The 20,309-nt window shown below is 45.5% G+C and overlaps 1 protein-coding gene across 10 annotated transcripts in view; it reads right to left on the reverse strand.

Annotated features, from left to right (window-relative positions):
- The window catches only part of LOC119004739 (AT-rich interactive domain-containing protein 1B-like), a 185,973-nt gene that overhangs the window by 105,260 nt on the left and 60,404 nt on the right, over window positions 1–20,309 (reverse strand). For 9 of the 10 annotated variants that reach the window (XM_037071915.1, XM_037071920.1, XM_037071918.1 and 6 more), the window contains one exon: window positions 17,799–17,903. The exons of the other annotated variant lie outside the window; for it this stretch is intronic. In XM_037071915.1, the coding sequence (XP_036927810.1) occupies window positions 17,799–17,903 (105 nt within the window). The remainder of the gene's footprint in view (window positions 1–17,798; window positions 17,904–20,309) is intronic. 10 annotated transcript variants of the gene reach the window in all.

Raw genomic sequence — 20,309 nt, forward strand, 5'->3', positions numbered from 1 at the left:
TAGCAGTGTACTGTTGCGTTTGTAATAAAAACAGAAAAAAGGTACAAACACAAGCCCACTTCAAACACACATCCACTTCTATTTCTACCTTTCAATTCTGCATACACACACATACACGCACACACACACAACAGCAAAGCATCCTTTTGTTCGAGCCTTTGTTTTGCCGTTTCTACTTTTTCCCCGGCTGAGGGTTTGAAAGTGATTACCGATGCGGTCCACTTCATTAGCATGAGAACAAAAACAGCGTGGGGAACACATTATCACTTCACAGAGAAAGACAGAGAGCTGTCTGCCCGTTTGTTTACGCCATCGCGTTCGGACATTTTCTACCAGCGCCGCCGCCGCTGTCTCACGAGGACGCCGTTTTTTCCGCTAGGAGAGGAGGCAGCAGAGCCGGGAGGGGCGGGAGGAAGAAAACACCAGCGGATGAAGGGGCAGACGTGGAAAGAGCTATAATACTTCAATATGCGTTATGCAAATCCAACTGCATGTACAAGTCAGGGCGTACATAAGCAGTAAATATTCAGATGCACACAGACTAAAAATATATTCCCATCCTACCTGTCCCTTTCACTCTCTGTGCAGTGGAAACTTGTTTACGATGTCGTCAGGTATGCAGCAGAGAAACTTACTGCCTTAGCCCGAAAGTGTGGATGCATTTTTAAGGAGACACACACTGGTGATAGTGAAGCCTACGGCATAGCTACAGTGCTAAGTGCCTGGGCTCTATAGCTCTGCTTTAACCCCCCCAAAAGACCCAATGATCAACCTTGTTCAACTGACTTCAAGAAAGGCAGATCATCAGAGATATCAATGGTGACAAAGTGATAAAAATGCAAGAAGAAAACAGGACTCTCTTATATTGTATGCAAATCAACCCAAATATTCCGAATCGATATGTATTGATATATCAGCATTTCTGACAACATCACTTTACTGTAAAACACTTACCACAATATGCAAAATCTGTATTGGTATATAACAATATATCAATATGTTGTCTGGCCCGACTCCTATACTGTACTGCTGAGCATTCTGACAGCATTGTATTCTCCATCACAGAGAGAAAAGCACACTATCAACGACTGCAGGTAGCTAAGAATACATTCAAATAAAGTCATCAATACAGTTACAACAGGTAGAGAATAAAACGCTCATAGTGCCAGATTTCTTAGCGTCTAAGGCCAAAGACTCCAACCACATATTATTTTCCCCCCCAAAACCCCATAGGGGGATTTATGAAGAGTTCAGCTGTCTGTACTCTATGAAGAGATACAGTATAATAGTGGAGTGTCCACCTGATGTATTAGGGTGACATTCTCACAATTTCTTACATTTTCTGGTTAAAATGCACTGAAATGAAATAATTCCTTGTTTTGCCAGGGGCCCACTGGAACCATATCAAGGCCCAATGGGAGCCCCTGTACCACGGTATGAGAACCACTGGCCTTGTAAACTTCCATTTTAAGCCTTAATCCTTCTCCTTCATCCATCCCTCTCTCCTTCCCCTCGTTCCTCAGCCTGCAGGGAGGTGTGCAGGCAGAAAAAATGAGAGGAATATAGAGCAAACAAGAATTGTAGTGCTCCAGAAAAAGCTATTTGGAGCTGGTTGACCCCCGGGTCGGCTGGCTGGCTGGCTTCCTGGTTAAAGGGGATTGGTGGGAAATGGAGGCAGCCTTGGCTAGCCAATCACAACGCGCCTAGCGGAAATCAATGAGGTTCCAGGGAAAATGTCAGCCAGGACTGACCTTTTGGAGATTACAGCCTCCTGAGTCAGAGAGGAGAGGAGGAGGAGGACAGGAAATAAGAGGGGATGAGGTCGAAAAGGAAAGAGGAGATCAGGATGAAAAAAAAAAGCGGCGAAAAAATAGAAAAGGAGAGGAGGAAACGTTGGAAAATGACAGAGGTAAGAGGGAGAGAGAAAAGGGAGAGGCAGGACATGGAAACAATAGCAATGGAAGAAAAATGAAGGCACGGAAAACACATTAGTTAACGTTATGATTTGACTTGAGAATTATAGGTATATAATATTTTACCTTAATAGTGTTTTCTTGTTTTCCATACCTTATTTTGTCATTTATTTTACTATCATGAGCATTTCTCTTATTCTAACAGCACCTTGAAGTGTAAAGTAAGATGTCTGAGAGCATTTCTCTATCAAGTCAACTAACACACCGAGTGCTAACTGTGGCTTAAAAGGTGATGTGGACACACCTTTGGAGCAGAGATTCAGGACTTTCCTCGTCTGTCTCTGGCTATAATTCTGTATTCTGATGCCAAGCTGCAACATTTCTCCCCACAGCTGAGGCAGAAGTTTGGCTGAGGATTTTTGAGTGGAAATCATTTCAGAGACGGTGAGAAGGAGGAAAGCGGGGAGGAGGAGAAAAGACGAGGTGACCTTTTCTGTCTCCTGCTCTGCCGCTTCGTCGTCTTAAAACCCAGCCTCTGTGGGACCGAGGAGGAGCGAGCGAGAGGGAGAGGGAGAGGGAGAGAAAAGAGAGAAGGGGGAACACACACTCTCCATCTGGCCTGGTGAGGATGTGAACATTTCTTTTTCCTGCAGTCCAAATGTCTCTCGTCTCTCTCAGTCAGGCTTTTCTCTCTTTATTTCCCAGGATCATCAAAAACCCACTGCTTCTTACATCATTTCCTTTCTAATCTCATTCCATCCTTCCAACCTTCCTTGATATCTCTCTTCCTTCCTCCCTGTAATGATTCCTTCTTTTGATGCCCCCAGAAAAAAGGCATGTTTATTTCATTTTCCCATCCTTTCCCCATCTCATCCTCTTTGTCCCTTATTTTCCCAGGTCTTGTCTGAAACCCGAGAGTCACGAACGCCAGCGGCTGGAGACATTAATCATGTTTGATTATCCCGTTCAAAAGTCAACTGTGAAGATCAGATATTGAGCGCTAATCTGACGCTGTCGACTGCTACCGGTGGCTGACCTTTAGGTCAAATGCCCCAATAGAATCCCCAGTCCCAGTGCACGTGTGTGTGTGTGTGTGTGTGTGTGTTTATACAAATATACACTCACAGGCTCAAATCCATATGTATGCACTTGCAGAGTGCATACACTCATGCGCTTTCTCTTTATACTGTGAAAGTAACAGAGTAATAAGACACACCCACTGCACAATAATACAAAGATATGATAAAATAATAATAAAAAAAATGCTGTGAAACACAAAGGCTTCTGAACTAAGAACAAATGCTCCACTTTTGCTCAAAGTGGGAGGCAATGAGGGTCCCTCAATTAAAAATTCCACCTGTGGAAAATGTAGCAAAGGTTCGAAGGTTCCCACCTCTGCAGAGCAAACGCCTGCCCCTGCTACTGTCCTGAATCAGAGCGAGAGGTCAAAGGTCACATACATCTGTCTCCATCCTGAGTCGATTCCCTTCATCCCTTCCCCTTCTGTCACCTCCTTCCCTCAGTCGACCTTGTCTCACCCTCTCCCTCCCCGCTCCTGCCCCTCCGTCCCAGGTTGTTTTTAATTGGGGAGGGGGGGCTGATGGGAGAAGGACGAGTGCTCCTCTAAGCCTGGCTGCTCTTTGATGGGGGGAAGGATGGCGCTGGTGGTGGTGGTGGTGGGGAGTTAGAGGAGTGCAGCGACGGGTCCTTCTCTCCTTTCTCCCGCTTTCCATCTCAAACCCTGCTGTCGTTTCTAACAAACACACACCAGCACACGCATCCGAGCACACACGCTCACGCGCTCGAGCAGGCGTTTTCTCTTTGAACTGAGTGCTGCAGTGCGTTCAAAGCAAAGACGAAGGCAAAAATACGGGGGTGGCGAGGGGAGAGAGAAGGACACTTCAAGGTGAATTTGATTTCCACATCATTTTACCCGCACACACACACTAACACACACACACACAAACCCGATACACAGACACGTATGAACACACGTGCTACCCAAGCCAAGCCAGCAAGTAAGCACATGTTTGTTGAGTTAACTCCAAGCAGCCGCTGATATATATACATCCAGTGGCTTACACTCACTGGAAAGTTCAGTTGTGTGTGTGTGTGTGTGTGTGTTTGTGTGTGTTTGCGTGTGCGTGTGAGAGCAAGCATCACAATCTGCGTCTTATACATATTTATGAATTCCGCTCATAACAGAGGATCACCTTTAAACTTCTCCCTACTCCAAACTGTCTGTTTGTGCGTGCAAGTGCGAGTGTATGTGTGTGTGTGTGTGTATGTGTGTGCGCGTGCATCTGTGTTTACAGAATATGCATATGAGTGTGTAGGAGCAGGATGACTCACGCAAAGTTGAACCGAATGATGCAGAGTCCCACATTCGCTGGACAAAACATCACAACAACAATACATTTGGAGCAAACGTTGCACAGCAGAAACTGCTATAACCATGAGTGTGTGTGTGTGTGTGTGTATGTGTGTGTGTGTTTGTGTGTGTGTGTGCGTGCGCGCGTTGCAAATGTGTCCGACCAATTAAAGCAATCAAGTCAAGTGCAAACCGCCCACCGTGCCGCATATTGATAAGACAGCGAGTACAACATGGAGACCTGGGCCACCGTGCCAAACTACTCTGACCCCTGCGTCCACTTCTTCCACCAACGCTGCCCAAAATCACCGCATAAACACTTTACACCACTTAGCTCCGCCATGGTCCACACATACAGATGCAAACGCCAGCTTGACAGTATGACAAATATTGCCTTCCATCCAGAACGAATGAGGTAAGAACAAAAAAAAAAAAGAGAGAAAGAATCAACGGCTCATTAGAAAGATAAAAACCTCCCGAAGCCCTGAGGGTGAAAGGGAAGGGGGCGGAAACAAGAAATGAAAAAGAAGAGAGGGAAAACGACGTGAGAGACGACAAATCATAACAGCTGTAACTCAATTCGGAGGCCCTGCCAGAGACAGCTTTCTTCATCTCTCTCTGCCTCTCTCGCTCCATCTTTTCATCTCTCTGTCTCTCTCTTCTCGTCCTGGCTCATTGGTAATTTTTTCCCACCAACCAATAAGCCATTATGTGGCAGTAATATGGCTGCTAATGGATGCGCCGACCTGGGAGGAAGCGAACGGCGCGCCATTAGCCCAAATGCTATGCAAAGCTACCACAAGACTTTTTTCGGAAATTACCCCGACTCAGTGTTCGTGTGTGTGTGAGGGAGTTGATTTGTGTGTGTGTGTGTGTGTGTGTGTGTGTGTGTGTGTGTGTGTGTGTGTGTGTGTGTGTGTGTGTGTGTGTGTGTGTGTGTGTGAAACCTGCACCGTCTAAACAGAACTAATCTTTTTATGATTCTTCTGATGAGTTTGGTATTTGGCTGCGTAAATGGACAATTGCCTTTCGGTCAGCGATGATACGAGGTACCCTTTGCTTTTTGTTTGCTGCTGATTCATGGGGGAGGACAGGCGAATCGCTTTAGACAGAAGGAATGTAATTTAAGATATGTAAATAATACTCCAAAACAAATACAAATCTGTGCCGAAAATGATGCACGCAAAAAGTTAAAAGCAGCAGAAGTGTGTATTACATTATTACCAGAAGTACTTTGAATGTTGAATGGAGTATCATTTAAATACACTGTATCTCTATTTCATCCATATGACTGATACTCTTCTGTGAGAGAGGCAACTGCCCCTGTGCAAACCTTCACCTTAAATGTCCCTGCAAAGAATCAGCATCTAATTTCAAACACTGAATGGCAGCTTTTGGTTTTCTGGCCGCTGCACTGCTATATTCGCTCTCACCGCACTTAAAACTTTGTACAGTTTTTTTTGCAGCAGCCGACAGCTGTTTTCAAGTGGAAAAACATAAGAAAGGCAGACAGTCATTTCATGTCTTCTCTATTAGCTAACTGCTCTGTCCTGTTTAAATGGGAGGATGTTACCCCTCCACCACCCGACAAATAGATCAAGCATGTGATTCAGAACATCATTCTGGAAAGAGTCACATGCATCAACAGCAAGGAGATTTTACAAAACCTTGGACCCAATCATAAACTATATGAACAGTTTACCAGGCTTGGAACCATGAACTCACACCTCTGCAGGTGGTCTGTTTTATCTATGCAGAGCATTTTACCAGCTAAAGAGGCCAGACACCAAAATAAGAGATAATAGGAAAGTGAATTATGAATGACTAATACCGCTGACTGATTGGCGATGACTAATAAATGATGGATTCATTAGGTGGACAGAGACACGACTCCAAAAAAACAAACAAACAAAAAAAAAAACCGCTAATGTCGATCTGCGTCTGCTGTACGGGTAGCAGACAGTTGGGAGGAGTTTGCAGTATCAAACCTTAAATGTGTCAAAACATGGTAATTGGTTCACAGCTTCTTTGTGCAGCCAAACAACAGTCAATGCAATTCTAAGCGAGATAAAATGTAAATACACAAGCGAAGAAGTGCAGGTTATTCAAATTCGGGTCTTGGATGTTCTTGGTTAAGCAGGTAGATGCCACATCCAAGTCACATGGGTGATGTGACATACATTTTATTTTTCAAGTATCTTTAGGCAAAGACAACAAACACATTCATTTTCAATCAGTTCCCTTTATATTCTTTTTGCTCTTCTGTTTTATTTCGTGACACATTACCACCATGTAAAAGAAATCCATACCCGAGCCACTGTACTGTTCACAGACAAAGTTAACTTGTACGGATACACTCACACACACACGCACACACACTTTTAAAGAAAACACAACACTGACTCTGTGCCCTTAAAAAGGTCAGAAACATGTTTCCTTTAGATGGACTGCTGCATATTTTTAAATATTTCCGCCTGGTTTTTAGGAGGTGATGCGGACTCAGGGGACCTTAATACATGGTGAAATAATTAAAACAATTAAAATGTACTCAGTCCATAGAGAAACAACAATTAAAACTTAATACGAATCAATTATAACAACCGAACCTTAGTAAGAACACCCAGAAACATTTCCAAGAATTAGAGCTCATAAAGAATCCATTAAAAACAAGATGTTTGCTCTGAACAGACGGGATATTGTTTCTTAATTTCTAGTCTGGTGGAGCCGTCAAGAGATTGGAGTTTTATTTCATCAAAGAATACAGACACACACAACGCCATGGAAGACAGGTTTTTTCATGCCTTGGAGGTCACAGGTTGCTGTTGGCCCTCAAACACACGTATACACGCACACACAGAGGATGAGAGAGAGAGATAGAGAGAGAGAGAGAGAGAAAGAGAGAGAGAGAGAACGAGAGAACGAGAGAGGGAGAGAGAGAGAGAGACAGACAGGGAGGATTTGTTTAATCGTTTGGCCAACACTGACAGATGGTCGTACACTTCCAAAAGAGCAGCGCGACTGGGAAAATGGGCCATCAGTGACCCTCGCCGTGTGTGTGTGTGTGCGCTTATGCATGTATGACAGTGTTACAAAAGCAAACGTTACACAAGCATTGTTTCAGTCCCGTTGTAAGCCGCTGCCAAGCCCTGATAGTAATCAGGCTGGCAGGACAGTAAACGGGAGAAGAGGGCTGAACAACAGGCATCAGTCAGGGCTGAATGCCACGAGGAGAAAACCCCTCCACACCTCAACGCCTTCCTTCCTTCCCCAGCCAAAACCCATCTCCCCGCCTCCCTCTTTCTCCCACATTCTGTCCCTTTCTTCTTCTATTTCCTTTTGGACTCCCCTGCAACACCTTCCACACACTGAAGGCTTGCCCTCTCTTCCCACGCGGTGTTTTTTCTCTTTCTTCCGATCGCTATTTTTCCCCTCTTCCAGCAAAGCAACCGGTTCTTTAATATACGCCATGCTTGGCCAAGTGAAGACTGGCCCACACACACACGACATATATACTGTACTCATGCATGCAGGCATCACGTAAACACTGAGCATATCGCGCACACAGTGCTGGGACAAACACTGTGTAACATAAGTAATTAGCACGTTGTCGAAGCGGTCTTTACATGAGAGGAGAGCTCAATTACATACACACCGAGCAAAGGATCATGCACACATGTGCATGCACAAGGGCGCAATACAACTATAAAGCACTTTGACACACACACACGCACACACACACACACACACACACACACACACACACACACACACACCCTGGCGGGCGTCCAGACTGAGTCTTGTTGCTTGTGTCTATAAAGCCCTGAGCACCATATCGACAACTGTAATAACCGTGGCTGGCAGGAGAGAGCAGATTACAGCAGCAATCATAGGCCCTGGACACACACACACACACACACACACACACACACACACACACACACACACACACACACAAATAAACATCTTCTCTCTGTCATCTTTTCATCATCAACAAAGACACGCACACATTTCTCGGTCCATCCTATAGCCCATATAAAGCAGTTATGTTGTAGCGGTGGACAGCCAAGTGGTGACAGGGTGTCCAGGATCCACTGCGAGAGGAAAAACAACGAAACTACTCAAAAAGAGACACGGTCACACTCAGAACAATGTCCACCCAATTTGAACTAAAAAAAAAAAAACACACAAGAGAGAGCTACAGTTGTGTGTCTGAAAATATGTGAGTGCTGAAAATCTTTCACCATTATATATCAAAATAAATGATTTATAGTTTTGCAGATAAAAAAATAAAAGACATAAGGAGCATTACATATCACTGATTCTGCTGTACACTACAGACGACTACAGCAACTGCGAGACGACAGCTTGGAGACGGGTTTTTGGTGCCTCCACACACCTGCAAATCCAATCCGAGACCACAGAATCATTCCTTAGAGAAACGGAGAGCAGGTGGACAACCAGGCAGTAAACCAGCACACAATGAGTCAGCCAGCCGGTCAGGGAGGGTCAGTAATGGCGGTGCAAGGCCACAGGTGGGTGCAGGCTGTATTGGAGTGGAGAGAGCGGGCTAAGATTGAGGTCAGAAATATACGGTGTGCAGGCCAAGGAGAAGGAAATCAGAGAAGAGGAGCCACACCGCACCTAACTACATAAGAAAACCACGTAATTTTATGAGGATTAAAGGTCAGGTTTGCTAGTCAAAAGGAGTCCTACTGTAAAAAAAAAACAGTTGTAAAATCTCTTTTGTGTTCCTATATATCATGTCTGAGAAAAATAACACGAGGCAGACAAAATGTATCTTGCAGATATCATGTCGTCAATGTTCCCACATTCAGTATATTGTATCTAGAAACATCTATAGCTAACTGCAGTGTTTGGACGGTCCACACGGTCAAGCATCAGCAGAGATTCAGAACACAACTCAGCAAAACATACTGTGAACTAAGAACAAAGCTACATTAATATAACGACAAAAATGAACTGTCACTGCATACATACATGAACGACCAGTGTGACTTGGTTAGACATCGGCTGCTCATAAGAAGAGTTAATATAGCGCGCACACCACACCTGTGAAATACTACTACGCTATCCTTCTCCCCCCCTGTAATTTCCCACATCCCTTTCAATCACCCTGTTCTGTTCTCCTCTATTTCACCTCTCCTCCACATCTCCACACTGTTCCCTCCCTCCTTCCTTCCTTTACTCTCACCCTTCTCGTTCCTCCTCTTCCTTTCTCTCTGTCCCCCACCCCCCACCCCCCCGACCAAGGAGAAGCGATTTGCAGCGGCAATCCGTCGCTAATTCTCGCTCAGCGTTCATGAAAAATGTATAGCGGGCTGACTGTAGGGAGATGCAGATTGGCGCTGGGCCCTCAGCAAGAGCCTGGCTCTGCATTAATGGAACATTATTTTCACCCTCTCCATCCCACCATCCCTCCTCTCCACATACGTCTCCTCTCTCCACCTCTCCCAAGCCGCTTCGTCTATCTATCTATCTATCTATCTATCTATCTATCTATCTATCTATCTATCTATGAAAATGCGCTTCTCCTTGCACTCAGAGTTTGATAAAACAAAAGCCATAAATATTCGAGGACTCGGTGGAATATTAGCAGCTCAAACAACCCAAACACAGCTATCTGCAATCTGAACAACTCTGCATGTGTGTGTGTTTCCGCACACACTCGCTTGTGCATTTGCCTGGGAGCGCAGTGTGCCGCCAACTAAACCTTCTCAAAGATAATAAGAGGAAAAAACTTTATCTTAATCTTTAAAAGGCACGACATGAAGTTTGAATCCAGCTGTGAAATGGGCCGTGTGTGCGAGCGTGCGCACGCACGCGCGGGAGCGCATCTTAGCGTGAGTTCCCGGATATGTTCGTGTGTGTGTGTGTGTGTGTGTGTGTGTGTGTCTTCCTGTGTGTGTCTTCCTGTGTGTGGATGTGTTTAAAGCACAGGTATCTTATGAGAGTAGATTAATAACAGCACTGTAATGCCATCAGGACTAGTCACAGTGTGGATCATGCATAATAAACCTCCCAAGGAGTTTACACACACACACACACACACACACACACACACACACACACACACACACACACACACACACTTCCTGTCACTATAGCAACACTGGCAGTGTTGCTGCCCCTAACTTCAAAGTCAGATGTAATTTCAGCCTCCCAGCAGCCAGAGGGAGCCATGGTGATGACAGAACATTCCCTCCATCCTTCCTTCAACGCCTTCACTTTTCTTCCTCCGTTCCTTCCACTGGCTCCTTCCTTCCTCCCTCCCCCTGCTCAGACAGCCTGCTGGGAGGCCAGGCATCCAGGACCAGACATAAAAATAAACCCAGAAAGGTTAGAAGTGGATGACTGAAGCCGGGGAGAGAGGGAGTGAAAGGAGGAAGGGGGGCCAGAGAGCGGAGGCTAAAGAAGGGAGAGAAAGTGGGAGGGAGATAAGGAGGAAAAAGGAGGGAGATGATGTCGTCTTTTACTTATTCTTTCTCCGTTTTTTTTTTCTCTCTCCAGCTCTTTTCTTTCTCTCTGTATTTATCTGCCTCAGAGAGGGAAATGAGCAATCGAAAAAGGTGGATTATGAAAAGAAAAAAAAGGCTTCAGCAAATGTCACTCAACTTTGTCCGCGTTATTATCCACCGGGGAGCAGAAAGTCTCAAAGATTCATACACTGAAAAATTATTTGACAAGAGAACGTTCCCATGTCTAAACTACTAATGAATATAAAATAGATGTTTCCAATCTTCACTTCAGATTGGCTCAATAACATTTGAAGCCATTTTAACAGTTAATTTAAATATTAATGTGGTAACAGGAAATCGCCATTTATAACAGAAGGCTCAGTGCCAGAAGGGCATATCTGGCATTAATGGTTGGTGAAAATGAAATCTATATATCAAGCATGCACTTGAGGAGATCTATTTGGTGTTCTGAAATCAACGCGAAAGAGTGTTTTTTTTTTTCAGGCTAAAAATTAAACCGAGTGAACCGGGTGACGTCCAGCCGCCATCCCTGTCACATTTTAAGAACGGCGCCGCATGTAACACCTCGAAAGGACAAGCCAAACTGGTAAAACACGCAGTGTGTCACGTCCGTTTACTGTGTACATCCAACATCACGATACAGCAGCCTCAGATTTCACACACTGCCACGCTGCTGACTGCCCCGCGGTGGAACGGCGGGGACAGTTAGGGAAGGTGTTGGCGTCCCAAAAAAAAACGCACGATAATACATAATGCATACACGCGCAGATGCGCATCTCGACCCACGCACGCACAGTCATCCCGCTTCCATTTACACCAACCGTTTGTTGTTTGTTTTTTTTACAGGGTGCTTATGCAGAATCCTGCCCGACACAGAAATACAGACCAGTGGCGTGTGTGTGTGTGTGTGTGTGTGTGTGTGTGTGCGCGAATGTGTGTGTCCTGAATTTGAACTACTTTTAAGCTTTGACAAAAGACACCATCCAGAGGAGGAGAACTGCAAAAAAAAAAAGGATGTTGCGGGGAAACATTTTTCTCCTTCTAGGGTCAGTCCTCGCTCCATCTCCTCTTCCTCCTCCTCCTCCTCCTCCTCCACCACCTCCTCCTCCTGCTCTTCCCTTATCTCCCCCTCTGGCTCTCCTCCTCTGTAGGAGAGGCTGGTGGAGAGGCGCCAGTGGAACCTGACTGGTGTTTTCTTAACCAAGTTCATCCCTCTCCATTTCCCCTCCCTTCACTTTCAAATCATAAAGCCTGTCACACGCTGGGGGCGTACGCATGTGTAAGCATAGGGGTAGGCAAGTGTGTAAGAGTAGTGCTCAGACACACACACACACACACACACACACACCCACACATACACGGCTTAACTATCTACCCTTCACTCTACCGGGCTGGGCTTCAGTCAGCAAGCCTGTCAGGGGTGGCTGGGTATAAACATGGCCTCCTCCGCAGCTGAGGAGCTAACCCCCCCCCCCCCCCCCTGCTGCTCAGCCTTGTGTTACCAGTTCACTTTAACAACCTACACTGGCCAGCACAGTTCCCAGTAGGTAGAACAGTGTGTAGCCATCACATTTTTCGCCATAAGATACGACTAAAAGCCTTCAGGCAAAGAAATACTTTATTGATCCCCATAGGGAAATTCTCTTTTACTGTGTGTGTCCTCCACAGGGGATGAGGAGTGCAGTGTCAGCTCCAGAGGAGCGCTGGTAGGGGATTCAGTGTCCTGCTAAAGGACACTTCAGCAGACAGCACGGAGGTTCACGCTTGGATCTCGCTTGCTTCAGCGGACAGCACTTCAAACTGGCCTCGCAGAGCTGCGGCGTGTTATAAAATTCAGGCTGAACTCCTATGTGGTTTTCAGAAACATTTAAACAGATGAAATATTAAAAAACAAGCTACAAGTGTAGAAAACTGCCTAATTGAAGGAAAATGACTGGAATGGAATATGTTCTCAGATGCGATCGCGGATGAATCCTCCAGGTTAAGTATGAAAGACCCTGAGAAATCATAAGCACAGATCAATTCCACTTCCTGTGCGTCTGTGTTTTCAAGCCGGCGGGGAACAAAATTTCTTGGGCCCTGGCAAAATAAAACACGTGTTCTTGGCTCTTGAGGATCAAAAAAAAAAAAAGGAGAAAAAAAAAAGAAAAACATGAACATGAAACTGTGTGTGTGCACTAAATGATTCATGAGGAGCAAACGAAAACAGGCTGGCATACAAGTGGAAAAATAGCCCGTCTGCATTTTAGATGAAGCCGGGGTCCTCCGACTCGCTGTGTCATGATATCTGGGTCTGCGGTGAAACGGGCCAGAGGTGATAACACCAATTATGCATGTGTGAGGAAGCACGTTTAAGGAAAGTGTGAAAGAGGGTGCAAAAATCTTAAATCACACGGCAGAATTATGGACTGCCGGAGAGTAAAGTGACAGGAATCAAAATCGCTTTTGCTCATATTCGAGGCTGGCGTCACCGCGAACATTCCCCACTGTACCTCAGTGCAGAGTGTGAGGCTGGCTTCAGATTAGCTGTCCTATTCTCAGAGCAGCTATGCTATGTTCATGGCAGTGGCAGGGAGCTGCTGTGGCCTTCAGTGCTGCTGTCTGTTTCTAAGAATAGGCGGCAGGGTCCAGAGAACAACTCGTCTCCGAGTCTCTCTCCCCCCCACCTACCCTCCTTTTTTCTCGATGCAAAAACACATCCCAAGTATCAAGCACTTTAAATACGTACAAAAATATGATAAGCAGGAATTACGTTGCTACATGGATAATGCACCCGGTGCGACTGCTAATGCATTTTGTCGGCGTAATTTGAATGGTCTCTTGGAATCTGATTTGCATCTTTGTATATTTTAAGCCATACGTCCGAAGTAATATAAGAGACATGTTTTTCCTTCCTTCCTTCCCTCTCACCCCCATCACTCCCTCGTTTGCCTTTGCTTTCTTGACTCCCCCCCCGCCCACCCCCTTGTGTGCACTAATGTGGAGGCTGAGTCTAACCCTGCTGGATGACATTACTCTGCGCTGCCTGCTGGCCTGTCTGCCTGCCTGGGGGACTCTAAAATAAAACACAGCAGTGTGGAGAGCCGGAGTGAGAGTGTGCTGTACTGTATAGGCAGCCTGACTGACATGTTGCGAGCACACACAGACACACACGCACACACCCGGGCGCGTGAAAGAAAGGCTTGCGGAGGACAGAACGCCTATCAAAGCGTGCGGCGCGTGCGTGTGCTTGAGGTCTGCGTGTGTTTGCTGAGAGAGAGGAGGAGGTGGTGGTGGAGGTGCTGTGGTGGTGGTGGTGGGTGGGGTGGGTTGGGAGGCCTCCCCAGCTGTGTCCTGTCAATCATTCATGACCTAACATTGGAAAAAGCGAGGAGGGCAAGGTGGACAGGAGTGAGAGGGAAGAGACGGCGAAGGGGGAGATAGTGTTTCTGAATTTTCCCTTTTGTCTGATGGAAAATAAGTCAAGGAGGGGCAAATGAGCACTGAAAGACATACAAAAATATTTTTGTCTGTGTGTGTGTGTGTGTGTGTGTGTGTGTGAGTGTGTGTGTGTGTGTGTGTGTGAGAGAGAGAGAGAGAGAGAGACTGTGTTAGTGTGAATAACATGCTTCTGCCGGAACCCCATAGCCTGAATTCAACATCCCTCACCCTGAACAAGTGACAAAAAGATAACCACGTTTCACTTCACCGCTTCACGCCCTCTCTCTCTCTCTCTCTCTTACTCATTCTTTTTCTCATCCTGCTCTTCACCCCTCCTCCTCTTCCTTCCTTCCTCACCTCACCCTCCCACCCCCATCTCTCTCTCCCCTCTCTCTTTCTCTCTCTCTCTCTCTCTGTCTTTCCACATGGCTGGCCATCCTCTTCCATGTCCCAGAGGATGGGAGGCTGTGCGGCAGCTTGGCAGGCTGTCAGGGGAGCGCCGGAGAGCAGGGAACATGTAGTGACTGGAACGGGTTGGGGGTGTGTGTGTGTGTGTGTGTGTGTGTGTGTGTGTGTGTGTGTGTGTTGGGGGGGTGAAAAAGCACTGGCTCCCTCCTCACCTCACCATGGCACTGGAAGAACTGGCTCCGCTTAGTGACGTTAGGCAAAAGATGCAAAAAGGGCTGAGGGCGCTAAAGAGGGGAGGTAAACACAGAGCTCTCACTCCTGCCTCTATTTTCAGAAACGTCACCGCCGCGCAGCACGAGATAACAAGGCAGCCGTCGGCATGTCATCTTGTGACAGTCGTGCGGCCCTGCACTCTAGAACCCCGTCAGTAACCGACGTGACATGTCACCTTTTTTGACCCGTAATTGCCACACCTGTTGCGGGGAAATTAAGGTAACTAATTAAGTAAAAAAAAGAAAGACTCAACTGTTTCAACACACGAGACAAATGAGCAGTCAAGATGGAAAAGTTAGGTCAAAAGTTACCACCTTTGGTTGGAGACGGAAACTGCATTTGAAAATATTTTCTCATGTTTGACACAAACTTAAAGCAGGAAGGGATATAACTAACTTTTTTCCAACATTTACTTTTACATTTTTTATCCTCATCCTGGTGTGCTTTTCAGCTTGATTACTTGATAAGTGTGGAACAGTACAAAAAGAGGACTAAGGGCTATCTGAGCAATGAACGTCCTCTCCTTTGACTGGACTCACTGTCGATATAATCAATATAATTTGTTGATCGTTTCAAGTCAGTTGCCTTGTTCCATTAAGGTGAAACTTTTTATACTTTCGTCTTGGCCAGGACTCTGTTGTGAAAAAAGAGATTCTGAATCTCAGCGAGAACATTCCCGAGTTAAAAGGGCTAGAAGACATATGGTCGCAACGGCCAAACTTCTACTACAGAGTTTCACCGTGGAGTGGTTCCTCTTCTCCATAGATTATCTTTGTTTTGGCTACTGACCTGACTATTGTGTAGGACTGGAGGAACAGGCTCAGCTAGACCACAGCAAGTCTGAAGAGACTAAAAATACTGCGAGAGGAATACTGTGCTGTTAATGTCAACCCTATGAAGAAAATAACGTGTGAATGCAAGGTCGGGAAAATTATTGCCGCTGGTAACTATTAAAGGAAATCCTGACTACAGAAGCTAAAGGGCAGATTAGATGCTAAAACTGAAATGTATGCAAGGAAAACACCACTTAATTATCCATTCATCATAATGGGAACTACTGTGACCATCATCCTTTGTGTCACATAAACATTCAAATTAGTGCCGAAGCTACATGGAAATGTAGATGGTCAGTGCTAACAAGCCACTACTGAGCACTCGCTTTGTGTTGTTCTAATTGGAGCATTTAAGCGATCAACAATAAGGAATACAAGACGTACAACAGACCCAAGGGGCAACCGTGACTTGCATTTGTTATAAGTTACTAAAGCACTTTCTCCCTTTGGTCTCCCTTCAAAAATCCCGCCACATCACACAGCCACAGCAGACTCGTCCCAAAACAACAACATGACACTTTCGCCGACCCGCGCTCCCTCCCTCCTGACAGAGAGAAAGGGGGGGGGGGAAGAGATGACAGCAGCTTTAGATCTGACATCAAACGCCGGCGAGAGAGTGAGAAAGAGAGAGGGGGAGAGGAGGGAAAAAAACGGTTACATCTCTGCCGTGACAGCTTGCTGGAAGAGCCCGGCGAACGCCAAGCGGTTTCTCTCTCGTTCTCTCTCCTTCCTATCTATCCATCTCTCCCTCTATGTATGTCTCTCTCTCATCAAAACTTGCCGCCGATTAGGATCTCGGCAAGCCACGCGCTTTGGATGGGATGTGAAAAACACACGGAGAACCCAAGGGGTAAAACGCCAGGATTAAAGTGGCGAGGGAATGCGGGGTGATAGTGGTTGCGGTTCAAATAGATCGGCCCCCGCGACTGCAGTGGCTCCTCGCCTCGCCTCGCTCTCTAGCTCCGGATTCACACACTGATACATCAAGGCCAGTTCTCGATTATGGCACGAGGGGGGGGAAAAAAAAAAAAAAAAAAAACGCTTTTATGATGCTACTTTAGAGGGAAAGACAGAGGAAAAAGGAGGGGGGGGGTCACGGAGTGTGTGAGGATGAAAATTACAGAAAGAAAGGAGGAATGCCAAGATAAAGCAGATGACATACTACTAGTAGTTGTGGAAGAAAAAAAGTCTAAGACAGAGTGTGTTTGTGTGTGTGTGTGTGTGTGTGTGTGTGTGTGTGTGTGTGTGCGCGCGTGCGCGCACGCATGAGAGAGAGAAAGACTCACTTAGAAAACTGACAGATAAGTCAGAAGAAAAGCAGAGGGAAAGTGTCCGTGCATGTTGAGAGACAGAGGAGCGACCAGCGAACACAGGCTTTATCAGTTTATGGAAAATATTATGGCTTAATTTCAGTGCATACACTTAATTTTAGCTTTTCTTGCAGTTTATTCCTCCACTCCCGAGGCTGTTCCAAAGTATCTGGTAAATTAAACGGCACACACCTCAAGCAGTGCCAATATTTGCCACCATTTGCAAATGCCTATTTATTCTATTCTTGAAAGTGCTGAGGAGCTGTGAGGGGAGGAATGATATCTAGCGAGTAAAAAAGCGATTAGTTTAGCCAAAAAAATTGGAGCAGCCCACATCTCTCTCCGCTCACAGATCAGCCTGGCCTCAGCATTCCTCAATTACTCCTCCAGTCAACCTGCTTAACGATTTTTGAGCTCGCCTAAATGCCAAACGCGTGTGGGTTTGAGTGTGTGTGCGTGCATTAGCGAGGATGTCTGTGGCCGCGCATATGCTTTCCTGTGCAATGTGGGTGTACGTGTGAGCGAGTGCATGATGCCTAGGCCGCGGGTTAACACCGCGGCCCTTTTTGCCTTCGGCGTGGACGGCAGTCAAAACACAGATGTAAGCTCTAATATAAGCAATCAAATCAGCACCTCCCATGGGACACGAGACAAAGAGGTGGGTCGTGCTTACAACTGAATGTCAGACTGTGAGCAACAGCAGAGTCTTTTCCAAACTGTGTAATGCTGTATGTGTCGATCAGTGATACTTTGTGCACAACTCAGTCACTCACCGGCAGACTGGACGGGCGGTCATGGGAGACGCCGTCCTCATTGTTGGCCTTCCCAGAGTTCCCTGGGGCAGGACCCCTGGTGCCGTAGGTCTCCTGCTGGGCCTCCTAGAAAGTACCACAGAGAGCCATTTAGCTCTATGATCGATAAATTCTAATGATTTATTTTACAGTGTACCACCTATTATTTAGAGCTCTGAAGAGTATATAAATTGGGAATTCGCTAATGCTGTAAATCATTTATTTTGGCAGTTAGGGGGGGAAAAAGCAAGAAATTCCAGGGTATAATTCAGTAAAATGTGCTGAGGTAATATTAAAACACTGACATTACAGTGTCCTTTGACTATGAATAATAAGTTCATGGTTTAACTGCCTCAAGAACAGACTTTCCATAAGTCTTTGATGTACAAATGTAAAGGATTCTTGCTAAAAGAACGTGCGATTATGTACATGTACATACACTTCTTTTTTTTAAATGTAAGTCAGCATATTTTTTGATTATTTTTCTTTCTGTTCATGACATGGATTCAAAAGTGCAATATCCTTAGAGTTCAAGGAGAAATATTGTCATTATTTTATTTTGGGTTACTGCTAGAATAGGTTTACATACGAAAATGTTCAAAAAAAGTGTTCCTCTTCTTATACTGTCCCCTCTGTTTGAGACACTCTGTTTTAGCTCCTGTCTCTTTAAGGCTCCACCTGCTGAATACCCAGTCTGCTCTGATTGGTCAGCTCACACATGCCTGAGCCAGCACCACTTAAGATGCCTCAGGTTGGCTCTGTTGTGTTTGCAGCTTCCACTTTGACTGTGAATATAGGCAGAAATTATGCAAATGTATGACAAGGTGACGTAGTGTGATGTCAGAAAGTCACGGGATTAAAGGCGGGACTACTGATGAGACATTTCAGGAACAGTTGTTTTGGTGGGAGAGAGGAGCACCTGTTAGCACAGACTTTGAGCTTTTTAACTTTAAAGACCTTTTAAATGAACAAGAAGCCATATAACACACCAAAGCAAAGTAATGAACTGAAAAAGCATAACAGGTCTCCTTAAAAATCATTGCTTTTCCTGCTAGGCGCTTGTTATGTAACGACGCAGGGCAACAACACTCTTCTGTTATGATGAAAATTGTCTAAATGTGTGCGATGGAGATTAGGGGGAATGGGACGGACTGTTGAGAGTGTCTCAGGTTTTAAAGAGCTGTAATAAACACTCTGATTCTCGGTTAGATTGAGTCACAACACAAAGAGCCACGTTGCACAAGGGAACACAAACTTGCGCGCGCACCCCGTTACAGTACATGCAGACCCAAAAAAAACCCCAACATCCAAACGAGCACCCATCGGCGCACCGCACCCGCCAATTCATTTCAACCAAATCCCGGCCTAACCACCCACTAATCCTCAAAACGTACACACGCACATACAAACACACACCAGTACGCACGCTCAGTCCCATTGTTCAATCCAAGTCATTTTCGCTCCCTCTGTAATCACAAGCCTATCTAGTGTAAACCAATTTTCTCCCCATTGTCGGAGGTGTTGCCCTCTCCCTCTCCCTCCCTCTGTATCTCTCCCTCCTTCGCTCTCCCTCTTCCTTTCATTCACCGCGGAGGTCGTTCCTCCATCATGTTAAGCGTCTGCAGCACAATAGCAACTTGTTAAAGAGCTCTGAGTGGAAGGATTAGTGATAACTGATCGGCGAGACGCGGCGAGAGATCATACGCGAAGTGCTTGCACACACAACATACGGACGCGCCGCCACGCGTTTATGTCTCACGCACACACACATGCACACACAAACGCACACAAACATAAAGTGTATGTTCAGGTTTTTACTATCAAAATCCATTTTTCCCCACAGTTTGATTTCTTATCTGTTGTGTGATTATACTGTAGTAGGTGGGCAATATCCCTGTCAGCTGGGTGATATAATTTTATAGCTGAAGATTATCCTTCACAGCAAGAGATGTATCACACGAAATGGATCTATTATTAGAGCATTAAATGGGTCGTAATTTGTGCATCCGGGGCTGAGTGATACCATTTCTGTACTATCTTTTTTTTGACATTCTTCATGAAATCTGATGTTAGGGTTTTACACACCCACTATATGTAGCTGTAAAGTTACTCTGTGCACACAGTTTGCATGCTGCATTAGCGGTGGTGCACACACACACACATGCACAGAGCCGAGAAGTTAATGTATTCATTCATCCATTATTAAGGAAAGGTAATGTAATGACCTTAAATGCCCTAGAGTGCTCCCTTCATGTCCACATTTCAATTATTAGCCAATTAAATCACCGAAGCACCAATTCTGAAAAAAATAGAACATTTTAAATATCTTTATGTTTCCTAAAATGCCGATCATTTCTTTTTTGTAGGTATGTGGTGGAAAGTACTGCCCTTAACATAAGATGAATCACAACTCTCGCTTTGTTAGTGTCACACTTCAATCACTGATTTACTTCAATGCCATAGGTTCCCGTAGCCGTGAACCTAAATCTGGTC

Source organism: Acanthopagrus latus, chromosome 16 (assembly GCF_904848185.1).
Source record: "Acanthopagrus latus isolate v.2019 chromosome 16, fAcaLat1.1, whole genome shotgun sequence".
Taxonomy (NCBI): Eukaryota; Metazoa; Chordata; class Actinopteri; order Spariformes; family Sparidae; genus Acanthopagrus; species Acanthopagrus latus.